This window comes from Orcinus orca, chromosome 16 (assembly GCF_937001465.1).
Source record: "Orcinus orca chromosome 16, mOrcOrc1.1, whole genome shotgun sequence".
Taxonomy (NCBI): Eukaryota; Metazoa; Chordata; class Mammalia; order Artiodactyla; family Delphinidae; genus Orcinus; species Orcinus orca.
The window spans coordinates 18,059,938-18,072,438 of NC_064574.1; the positions used below are offsets into that span (position 1 = coordinate 18,059,938).

Below are 12,501 nucleotides of genomic sequence, written 5' to 3' on the forward strand. Positions count from 1 at the left end.
GTAATTTTTCTCCAAGGAAGGGTGTGTAGATAATATGTCTTCTGCATTTTTCAGAATCTGAAATTTTCTATCTACTGGCTTTCCTAATGCACCACAACTTAGCTGGCTATAAAATTCTTGGGACATGAAACATCCTCTTAAAACCTTGTGTGTGTGTTATACTCTTGTGGTTGGGAATGCAGAGCCCCCAAGTAAGGCTTCCTTGGCCTTAAGCCTGGTTCTTTAAATTACTAGTCGTCTGGCATTGGGCAAATTACTTATTCTGCATCTCTTTCTTCTGTTCAGAAAAACGTGGATCATAGTATTGGCTACCCATAGAGTTGCTGTGAAGGTTAAATGAGTTAATATTTTAAGGCACCAAGAACAGTGACAGGTACATCAAAAATGTGCAGAACTCGTTAACTGCTGCTGCTGTCATTTGTGATGCTTATTACTGTTATCGCCTTCACTGTTATATCCCAGTGTTTCAAATTGAAATGATGAACTCTGGAAACTGATTTTTTAGTCTTTTTGTTTTGTTTTGCTGGAGACCTGTTTTTGTCTAGATGCTGTGGGAATTTTTCTTTAGTCTGCTATTTCAAAGTATTGCCAGTATGTGCTTAAGTTTGAGTCTTGTCATTGATTTTTCCCGCAACCCACTGTGGTCTTTCTCGTCCACCAACTCAGACCTTCATTTAGTTCAAATAATTTTTTTTTAGCTATGTCTTTGACTAGTGTTCTGTTCCAGTTGTCTGATGCCTTCTCCCAAATACATCCAGTTCCCAGCTTGGATGTCCATCCACTATTCTCTCTGCCACTCTCCTTTCTCTTTTTAACCCCTTCCTTGCCACCTCGACCTCTTATTTTGGGAAAACTTGTCCAGTATTTTCTCTGTCCAATAAAATGAGACATTAAATATTTCTTGAACCTTGGCCATATGTTAGGCTAGGACACAAAGACTAATTCTAGTTGGCACAGACTGCTGGATTGGATGCTGTATCTGCTTATTATGTCTTCTGCTCGGGGACCTCATGGGCCAGAGATGACTGAGACAGTGGAGTCTCCTACTGACAGCACAGCCAGGGTAGAGTCAGTAAACATAGCCACGCAGAATCCCTATGGTCCTTGGCAGAAAATTCAGATACTTTTATAATTTGAACCACCTTTAATTCTAAAGATGAAAATACTGAGGACCACTAAGACTGGGTGGTATGTCCAGGGTCACACAGCTGACTAGCGGTGAAAGACAAAGAAAGGCAGACCCCGGCCCCAAGCTAGATTCCCTTCTCCTCTTTGATCGTCAATGCCTTATTTTATGAAAGTATTGCATGCCAGTGGGTAGAAAATCTAATCATCATGATTCTTTTGAAATACCTACTCTGTGCCTAGCCTTGTGGTCTGTGCAGCAGAATTGAAAAGAAAAATGGGCATGGTTTGGTTCAAAGCAAAAGGAACGATGTTGCAGTTGGGAGAAAATGTGTGCAAAAGTGTGGATGTGGGAATGATAAAATAGCCTGTGGGTATGTGTGGTATATTGGCAGGCGGGGTAGGGTGGAGTATTCCCATGGACTCTTATGGGTCAGTAAGTGCAATGTGGTTGGAAAGGTGATCAAGTGGGAGGCACAGGGTGATAGACAATGTCAGAGGCCAGGCTGTGTTCACCTTAAACATGTCTCAGGGCTCACTTCACATCTTACTAACATTCAGTTTTTCTCAAAATATTTGATTTCTGTCTGGAGCAGACAATACATAATCGCAAAGCTTGCTCTCTAGCTATTTGAAGCCCTGTTGCTCTCTGTAGGAATTTCCGGGGAGTCAAACTGTTATACGTGCTCACAGCAGGAAAGAGAAAGACAGAATTGGTCTGGAGGTTGCTGAGGATGAAGGAGAATTGCACTAAGGGGTCACTTCGCCACCTCCATGTTCAAGGAGAGGCTTGACCGGTCGGGGTCAGTTGCTGCCCAGGCCTCAGGGATGATGGTCCATGGGGTTCTTGTCCTCAGAGTGCTTTTATTCCCGGCTAGAGGGGGCCAGAGCCATCTCCCAACTCAGATCTCATCTCCCTGAAAACCAGGCTCCCTCCCTCTTGATTTGGTTCCAACCTTTGTCAGCAGAGAGGGCCATCGGATGTCAAACACTTCCTCCTGGCTCCACACAGCTGATGGCGTGGGACCAGGTAAAGAGAGGGCTTGGTCGTTTCATATGTGAAAAGACTCATGAATGAGAACTGATGTGTGCCTGAACAACCTCTTGTTCAGAAAGCTCACGGGAATCAAGCATCTGATGATGCTGATGGAATTGTGTGGACAGAAATGATACGGGATTAAAGGCTCATTCCCTCCAAATACTCTGGGGTTCAGTTCCAAGTAAGAGTTTGTGGCATTCTTCTTAATTCAAACCCACCTGCTGGGTTACAGGCAAGCCATATTTTTGTTTGTTCTTCTTAGACTTTTTTTTAGGTATCATTTACATACAGCGAAATACCTATATTTTAAGTGTACAGTTTGATGAGTCTTACACAGTTCTAGTCAAGATAAGGACATTTTTATCACCCCAGAAAGTTTTCTTATGCCTCCTTCCAGGAAATCACCCCACCAGCGTTAACACGGTTCTGGTTGTTACTATTTAATCACGCAAATCAATGTGGAGTACATTTTAACACCCCAGAAAGTTCTCTTATGCCTCATCCAAGTCAGCACCTGTTCCCACAGGTAACTGTAATTCTGGCTTTTATTGCCGTAGATCAGTTTTGCCTGTTCTTGAACTTTTCATATACATGGAATCATTATGCATTCTTCTTTTTTGTCTTCTTTTGCACAACATCATTTTCTTTTGAGATTTGTCCATGGTGAGCATCAGTTGTTTGTTCCCTTTCCCTTGCTGCGTAGCATTCTGTTGTGTGTATGTGTATCAGTTGATTGATCCAAGCATCACCCTAGGCCTGGCTTGTCCTATGATTTTCTCCTCTTCAGCAGCTTCTGAATTAACTTCTTTCTCTCCTTATTCCTCTTTCTCTCAGTCCTTGAGCGAAAGCTGGAATGTGAGCCCCTGGCAACCAGGACTGTGTCTGTTTCGTCTATTGTTGTATCCTCAGTGGCTAGGACTGAGTGTCACATGAAGCAGATACTCGATGTTTATATAACGAGTGAATGAATAGGTGTGCAGAGTACATAGTTTTAAAAAATTGTGTGCCAGTCTGGCTCTGGGTGGCACCAAGCAACTCAGAACTACAGGATTCCTAGGACAGTCTCTTTGCTCACAGACTTAATGTGAATTTCTGGCCCCATGGATCATGCCCAAATGTTCTCTGCAAGAGCTTCCCTAAGCTCTCGACTAGATTAGGCCCCTTCACAGGCCTCATAACTGTTCCCGTCACCCCATCATGACTCTCATTCCACATTATTGTCAATGCCGCTTTAATTGGCTGCCTTACCCTGTGAGTCCGTGGGTACAGACAACCTGTATTTCTTTTTACCACTAAATTGCACACACTCAGCACTCCGTCTGGCACGTGAGAGGCACAGAGTACACACCAGTTGGGGTTTCTTTCACAGGAAGTCTCTCTCTGCCAGGTTGTTCATCTCAAGACCCCACAATTAGACAAAGCCCTTCATGCACAGAAAGATGGATTTGAAAACATGGCCTGTGCCCATTCATATGTGGAAGCCCTAATCCCAATGTGATGGTATTAGGAGTTGGGCCTTTGGGAGCTGATTAGGTTTAGATGTGGTCGTGTGTGCAGAGTCCCCATTATGGAATTAATCCCCTTGTAAGAAGAGGAAGAGTCCAGCACCGTGTGAGGACACAGCAAGAAGGCAGCTGTCTGCAAACCAAGAAGAGGGTCCTCACCAGACACTGGATCTGTTGGAACCTTGATCTTGGACTTCTCAGCCTCCAGAACTGTGATAAATACATGTCTGTTGTGTAAGCCACCCAGTCTATGGTGTTTTGTTATAGCAACCCAAGCTACTAAGACAGCCTCTGTGGAAGTTTTCTACCTAAGTTATAACATTAAATGGGTAGAATCATGTTTTTTTTCCTTCAAATGTTTTAGTCCAGATGTTGAATCTGTGAATGTGCTGGGTGGGTCATAGTCATGGGAACCTAGACATTTACTTGGCATTGTCCTGGGGAAATCTTAGCATGTTGATTTTCACCCAAACGCTTGGGAACCTGGAGCCTGGAAGTACTAGGTCTATGACCCCTACATCAAGTTCCATTTCCTTACATGATTGTGATCCCAGCCTTTAGTCCCTGCAACAAAGGGTCAGGGTCCCAGAGAAGTGTCAGCTATTAGGGGCATGTGGGCTGTCATTAGAATCTCTGTGGATTTCCTTTATCTTCAGCATAGACTCTTCAAGGGTTCATGTAGGGGCTTCAGAAGGGGTTCGTGAATTCCTGAAATGATGTACAGACCTCTAGGTAGTAGTAGGCTTATGTGCATTTCCCTGGGGAAAGTCTGGAACTTCTCACCACATTTTCATAAGGTCCTTTGTATCAACCAAAGTTAAAGACTACTCTTACAGACTTCCTTCAATGATCTTTCTGGTTAATTGCTTAAACATCTCAAGTACAAGAGGAGAAAACGATGGGCGGGAGTGCTACCTGGGCCCTGAGTTCCAAAGCTGCCTACACCTCCTTCTAGCCTCATGGGCTCTCCCTGGTCCTTGGTTTCCTGTCTGATGACTCTGGTGGTTGGATTAGATGTCTTCATAGAGTTCTTGCACTGTCCGTCTGAACAGTTCATCTCAGAGAGGACAACTGATACAGATAAACACGGTCTTTCTGTGCATTATTTAAAAAGGTGGTACCTACCAAAAAAATCATTCTGTGTCTCATTCCTGCTTTTTTCTCTTTGAACACTAGTACATGTGGCTTCTAAAGAATGCCATTTATAAATCTATAAGTTACTACAAACAGGAAAAACAAGAATGATCTGATGGCCCCTTGGTGCCACGTACAGGAAACACTAGGATGTACTTCCTGACAATTCTTGAGGGGTCAGAGGGAAAGATAGTCTGCACATGGACGTGTAAACTAGTTTGTCATTTGAGATGGAGACATTTATATCCTCGAGGGAATGTTGGTTACTATACTTGCACCTACCTTCAGAAATACATGAAAAGGGACTAAACATTTGGAAAGATTGATGCTTTGTTTTCTTTCTGGTGGTCAGCAGTTTACCGCTAATGCCTGAAATAGGAGAGAAGGAAACCATTGTGGAAAGTCAGTGGAAGAGAGTTTAATGTAGCCACTTGCTCAAGCCTTAAAGTATTAAAGCCTGCTGATCTTAATTCTGTCCAGAGCTGGTCTGTGAATAATTATACTAAGGAATTGGACAGAGTCATCACAGAGCTATGAAATATCACCCGTGGGGCCTCATTGGAGACTGATGGGAACTCTGGAGAGTTGATAATGGTGATCAAAGGGTCTATATATTTAAAATGCACAGAGGATGAGCCCAGAAATTATCTGCCTGCCAACTTCTCTACGTGGAACAAATTATCCAAAAATCAATCTGCAAACACCTTTGAGATAACAAGGCCTTGAGTAATAACCTCCATGGCTTTGTAAAGAAAAGCATCTAGCTTGACTAATCTGCTTAATTTCCTTCTCTGACCAAATGGCAGGCTATAATAGAGGCAATCTGAACTTGTCCCTGAAGATTTGCTTCGAGTCACACTGAGAAAATATTGTCCACCTCTGCTTCATAATGATTATTCTCTTTCAGGAGAATCTTTGTTGCTAGATAATTAATTAGAAAGAAAACACTGAATGAGCCCTATCTATCCCAGAGCTCTCACCTGAGTTCCAAACTGAAACTCATACCTGCCTTAGCCACCTGAATAGCTCAGAGGCTCTCCAAAAGTTCTTGAGCACAGCTAAGTTGTACTCCACCCCCAAATGCCTTCCGCACCCTTCACTTCCTAGTTCTACTCCAAGAATCAATAACTTGTTCATACCCTTTGATAGATAATCCCTTCCTGGAAGTTGGTCATAAGAAAATATGAGACGAGATGGACTGGAATCATTTGCACAGAGATGTTCATTGCAGCAAACAACTCATGTGCCCAACAATCAGAGAATAATTAGTGTAATTATCTGATGGATTCTATCACTATTAAAGACAGCGATGGTAAAATCCACATAGTATGTAAACAAAGTCCTTTGGATCTAATAAGTGAGGGAAGGAAAGAAAATCTACATTGGGTCTGTGTGTTACTGTAGCCACAAAAATATGGTTTAAGTATACGCATAGAAATTGGAATGGAACATGGAGAAATAAAAATGGTGATTATATTGGGTGGTAGGGAAGGGGGCCTATCTTCTCTTTCTTCTCACTTCTTTATTGTTGTCCCACTGCCATTTTTTGCTACAAATAAAAATAAAAATATCCACATTGATCTGTAGAAAATGGGTATCGAGAGGCAAACAGCTTTCCAAAGGGAGAGCTGGTCTTGAAAGGCATCAGATGTGGGTCCCATCCTGCCTTACCTGCTCCACTGTCTTGGTTAGGTGAACTGATCACTTGGGTTCTGTTTTTTAATTCATTAAAACGGAGGTGATAATGTCCCAAGAATTACACAAAGTGTTGCAGATGAGATTTTCTGGTAAATGAGGATAAAGTAAATGATAATTTGCCAGTGAGCTAAAAATTGCCGGAAAGAGGCCACCATTCATGCTTTGCTGCAATTCTGGTCTGTTTAGCTGAAGTTACAGAACTTAATGGAAGAGAGATGGCAACACATAGGAGATCCAAGATTACTCAGCATGACTTTTCCCTTGACCCTTGATTCCCACTGGGGTCACTGTGGCCAGCGCCCCTCTCTCTGATGGTGGAGATCGCTAGGGTTGAGGAAGAAGCTGAATTCCTGCTATGCCATCATCCCTTTGCTACTTAGGCTCCTATCACTATTTGGAAGAACATCCACTAACAATCTACGTGTCCCTATAAAAGAAATGTTTGTAAACTCCTGCCTCTCCTGGGTTTTGAACCAAACTCCACTTTACTAAAGGCAGGTTCTCATTTGAGGATAGAAAAGACACTATTGCCCCAGGCATCTTTGCCGTGTTCAAGAAAAATCTTTTCCTCACAATGGCCATCATTCTTTCCTTTCTTTAAATGAAGGAGATACAGTAGGTGTTGAATATAGTTACTTAAGAAATGCTGATTCAGGTATTTACATACAATGATTTAATTAAAGTAGGACGTGAATGGGTTGAGAAAGGGATTTGGGCTGTTTTCATTGGCTGTCCGGAATTCTGTCCTTTGTCCTCACGTGTTTGGAGTCTGCTCTGTAAACCATTTGGGTCTGACATCCTTTGCTGATTCCTGTCTTTCAGAGCCTCCCACACCCATCGCCCCCCCAGAGCTGCTGGCCGTGGGGGCCACATACCTGTGGATCAAGCCGAATGCCAACTCCATCATTGGAGACGGCCCCATCATCCTGAAGGAGGTGGAGTACCGCACCACCACCGGCACCTGGGCAGAGACCCACATCGTCGACTCTCCCAACTATAAGCTGTGGCACCTGGACCCCGATGTGGAGTATGAGATCCGGGTACTGCTCACGCGACCAGGGGAAGGGGGCACGGGACCACCAGGGCCTCCCCTCACCACCAGAACCAAGTGTGCAGGTAGGACTCTTCTTCCTGACTCCGTTTTGAGAGGTTGGGCAGTTGCTGGGAGTGATTGCTCCCGTGACAGTAATTCCTCCACTTTGGTATGAGTGTGCTTCCTGTTGTGATTAAAAAAACACCAGAGTTTTGGTCTTGCCTTAGAGGCTCCAGAGGCATCTCTGGGGACCTCCTGGCTTTGACTGGGAGTCTAGGAAGCACCTGACTCTAGCTGTGTCATGGAGAGGTTCCTGGTCCTGACAGTGTTTTCCGGGACACTGGTTCCCTCTCTCCAAGGGCTTCTGGTGCCACTGGCGTGTCTGAGCCTTCCTAGTGCTGACAGTGTCTCTCAGGGCTCCTGGCCTTGTTTCTTTGAGGGCTTCTGGGCCTGCTTCTCTGAGAGCTCCTGGCTGTGTCTCTGACGGTTCCAGGCTCTGATTGTATCTCTGGGGGCTCGTGGCTCTAACCATGTGACCTGAGGCTTCATTTGGTCTATGTCTCTGAGTGGTTCTGATGCTTGTTGCGTATGTCAGGTGTTCCTGATTTTATTTTTGGCCCTGAGGATCTCTGGGCTGGACCTGTGACCCTAATGAGCTCTTGGTTTTGACAGTGTCCCCGAGGGCTCCTGGTTCTGGTTCTGTCTCTGAGGGGCTCCTGGTACCAGCTGCATCTTGAGTGCCTCCTGGCTCTGAAAGCGTCTCTCAGTGGATTCTGGAAATGCCTTAGTTCCTGAGAGCCGCCCACCTCTGTGTCCCTTGGGGGTTTCTGGCACCTACTTAGGAGTCTGGGCTGAGACTCTCTGTCCAAGGGTCCTTTGGATTCTACATCCCTACAGGCTCCTGGTCAGTGTTCCCTCCAGCCAGGCTCCAGCGGTTTCTCTGAGGTTTCCGGATGCTGCTAAAGAGTTTGCTGACTAGGGCTGTGTATGGGAGTGTTCTTTGTGTCAATCCGCAAGAGCTCTAGGCTTCTGTGGTGTTTCTAACAAGGGGTGTTGTCTGGGATTATACCCCTGACTGTACCCCTGCGATGTTCTGGCTTCAAATGCAACTCAAGAAATTAAAAGGACTCAGTGTTTTATGGGTTTGTTTTTTGCTGCAAATCACATTATTTATTTTATCTCATTTTTCCTAAGTAACCATTTGATGTAAGTACTTTTATCTCATATATAAATGAAAGAATAGAGACTCAATATTTTTTCAAGTTTTATCCGAAGTCATAGAATTGGCCAACAGCACACTCAGGATTTGCCCTCAGGTTCCCTGACTCGAATGCCCTTGATCATGTGGTACAGAGCTGGGGGTGCCCCAGTGGGGGACCAGGGAAGTGGCAACATGAGCCATTGACTTCTGAGGGAAAAGGAATCCTTGATGACTTCTGGGTGGGGAGAGAAGGACCCATCAGCACAGTGACTTCCATGGAACAAAAAAGTAAAACACAGTCAGTTCTGCTATAATGCAACATACGTGTGCCTAAAAATTGTTGCACTATTCAAAGTTATGCAGTAAAAACCACTGGGCTTATGGGGGAAAATGGGGCTGGGGTACAGCACTCATCAGTGACACACCAAAAAGAGAAGAACCTAGTAAAAATGGCTGCACAATTGTACACGTGTTAATGGCTAAGATATGCATAAATACTGTAATACAAATGGGGTGTTACCGTGAAACGTCCTGGAGTTTGCCTGTGGAAGTGGGTATCACGAAGGCTGCAGCCCATGAGCTACTGTGCAGTGGTGGAGGAGGCCTGTCTGAAAGTGGCAGTAAGTTGTGACACCATGTGTGGATCAGTGTGGCTTGTAACGCACACAGTGAACGAAGGAAGCAGGTAGATGTTTGAGGTGGGTGCGTCTTGTGTGTTCCTATGTGACTCAGTCCAGCTGGGTGTGGTTTTCTGCTTCACTAGTGTTTCTGTGTACAAAATCTCACATAGCAAATGTGAAATTCACGCTGTCCTCTCATTGTTCCCTAACATATCAATCATGTTAAGACATTTGCATTTTCAAAGTAAGCGTTATAGCAGAATTGAGTGTAACCATTCTTAAATATCTCAGTGGTGCGTCTTGGTAGCATGTAACGCAGAGTTAGTGAGTATTTCCTTTGCTTGGGAATATTCCTTTGAATGTTATTGAACCACCACAATGAACGGAGATGCCATTTTCTTGATTAGTTTCAAAAACAGGCCTTTGGTAAAATTCCTCATTGAAACTTGATTATAAAACTTACTACTTTAAAAAGACATAAGGATGTGTTATTAAACCAGGTAATACCTTATCTCAGCTTTGCAATTCAGTATTCATCCATAAAAATAATTGATTTGATCCTGCCGATGAGACTTTTCTCTTTCTACAGGGTTTCCAGGGTTTTTGATCTTTATAAATGATATTCAAAGCACTTTAGCAGCCCCCATGGACTTATTTGCTGATGATCATATAATGCATTTTGAAATTCAGTCGCAAGATGATCATCTCAATAAAAATTTACAATCTATTGCAAACTGTTGCCGTGGCTGTGTAATGGATTTTACATGTTGAAAACACGATTGTCTGACTATCAGTATAAAAATTATGAGTTGAAAATGCTGTTTGTGGTTTTATATTTCAAAAAATATTGATGTTTAAGTAAGTTATGCCTAAAATCTTGAATAACCCACATTTTACAAAATGTGTCATCAAAGAGGTAATCATCTTTTCCACACTGCTACTGATAGTAGAATGTTCTTTGCCTCATAATTAATTTTTAAGAGAATTCCAGGGCTGATATCCACTTGTGGAGGCTGTTTATTGGGGTTGGTAGTCTGAGTTTTTTCCCCCTTTCTCTATTCTATTATTAATCATACTGGAAATGTACTCATTATTTTACAAAACAGAAAATGAGAGAGTGTGGAGTGTGGAAGGTATAATTTCTGCCCAGAGGAATTTACAGACTGGGTTAAGATTCCGACAAAACAGCAAAGAGAGTAAAGCATGAAGTCAAGTACCGAAATAGCACACTTTGTGGAGAAAAACAAGTTTGGCGTGGAAAGAGCAATGCTGTTAAAATGATCTCGAGCAGTGGAGTTCAAAGTTTTGTCCTGAACGAAAAGCATCGGCATCACCAGGGGACTCGTTAGAAATGCAAATTCTCAGGCCCTGTTCCCTGACCTAGTGAATCAGAAATTCTGGGGATGGAGGCCAGAGATCTGTGCTGTAAGGAGCTCTCTGAGGGATGCCGATGCACACCCACATTTAAGAACCACTGATAGAGTGTCATACCCAGGTGCCACTTTGGTAGTGTGTCCATTATATTGCTTGATCCTTGAGGCAGTTCTGAGAGGTAGATGGGAAAAAACGGAGGCGCAGAATCATCAGATGAAGCTCACAAGTCAATGACCTTCTTACAGCTAAGTCTCTTGGCCTAAGGAACTCTCCATCACATGGTTTGATGGAGTTTCCTCTGCAAATGTTCTCTTGAGGGTGGGACTGAGTGATAAAGAGACTGGTAACTATGGAGACAAGCTGAGCGTGAATAGCCTCCATGCACTGCAGCTATAGTCCTGTTCATCAAACATCTGCTGAGTCCCTTCCATGTGCCCAGCTCTGTGCTGGGTACTGGTGGCCGAGGCATGCAACTGGAAGCTACAAGCTCAGGTATCAAGAAGATGCCAGGAGGCCCAATTCAGCAAGGGCAGGTGGCGATGATTCTGGTTCTGCCTGGTCTGCCAGGTCACTAGGTAGATTCTTGGGGCACTGGGAGCAGGTTCTAACCCTTAAGGGGAGAGATTGTCAAGAGTTTAGTTACAGTGCAGTGTCCCAGGCCAATAGTCTAGAGTTCATAGCAAGACCCTTAGCCAATTAAGCTCGAGCCTGGACAGATTTACCAGATAGGAACCTAGTAATGTGAGGATAAGAGAAGAGAGCCGTAGATGACACTCCCAGGCTTCTGGTTTGGATGCCTGGGAGATGAGTGATGGAGCTGTCTTCTGAGATGGAAAACACAGAAGACACTTTAGGGGCGAGAAAGCCAGCCCAGGTTTGAATATGTTGTGTTTGAGGTGCAGCTGCACAGCAGGTGATGGTATAGGTCAACCTGGAGCTCAGGAGAGACCAGAACGTTATCTCTTCTTCTTCCAGGAGAACTACCAGGTTGCACCTGGATTTGAAAATCAAAAGGACATCTTTGTACCAATGAAAGCAGTTTACTTCTCTTTCTTCATGCTATTCTCTTGAGATGCCCCATTCATTTTTTTTTCTTCTATTCATCATTTTGTTCCTTTTGGTCAGTTGAATCATTCGCCATCTTTCCTGAGGTCTAAGCCTGGGGAGCAAACATGATAACGTACATCAAAAGCTGAAAAGCTCAAAACGCTCTTTAGATACCTGTAATGAAACAAATCCTTATTTGTTGCTATTATTGTTATGGATGTTATGATTATGAGTAATGATATCAAAACAGGAAGCTTTACTTGTCCACTTCTCTGGACTGACTGGCATTTGGAAGGGTGGGCCGTATTCTTTTGTTGTGTTTCATCATCCCATGGGAAATCCCATTTCAGAACACGATGATCATACTGTAGTCTGGACTCTCAGAGATTTTCTGGTCTAGAGCAACAGGTGGTTTTCTCTGGCACAAACGCAATAGCAGATGTCCAGTCATAGGAGCTGGGTCCTAGAGGGGCCCTCTGGTGCCCACCCAGTCTCACCTTGAATGCCACCTCTGATGGGGGTGCTCATGTTCTCCCATGGAAGACCAGGTCACTGCTGGGGATCCTGGGTGGTTATTATTATTCACTACCCAGTGTTAGCCTAGTTATCATAAAACTCTGGATGGGGTCCTAGTTAGGAGCAGAGAGTATCCATTAGGTTGAAAGAGTAGGGGCAGTAGGCAGGCTCTTTGCATCAACTGTCTGGAGTCCACAAGGAGAACCAAG

At 43.9% G+C, this 12,501-nt stretch overlaps 1 protein-coding gene across 12 annotated transcripts in view; it reads left to right on the plus strand.

The window, feature by feature from the left end:
• Window positions 1–12,501, plus strand: part of PTPRT (protein tyrosine phosphatase receptor type T) — a 1,087,126-nt gene that overhangs the window by 487,865 nt on the left and 586,760 nt on the right. For all 12 annotated transcript variants that reach the window (XM_049698694.1, XM_049698695.1, XM_012534093.3 and 9 more), the window contains exon 7: window positions 7,324–7,617. In XM_049698694.1, the coding sequence (XP_049554651.1) occupies window positions 7,324–7,617 (294 nt within the window). The remainder of the gene's footprint in view (window positions 1–7,323; window positions 7,618–12,501) is intronic.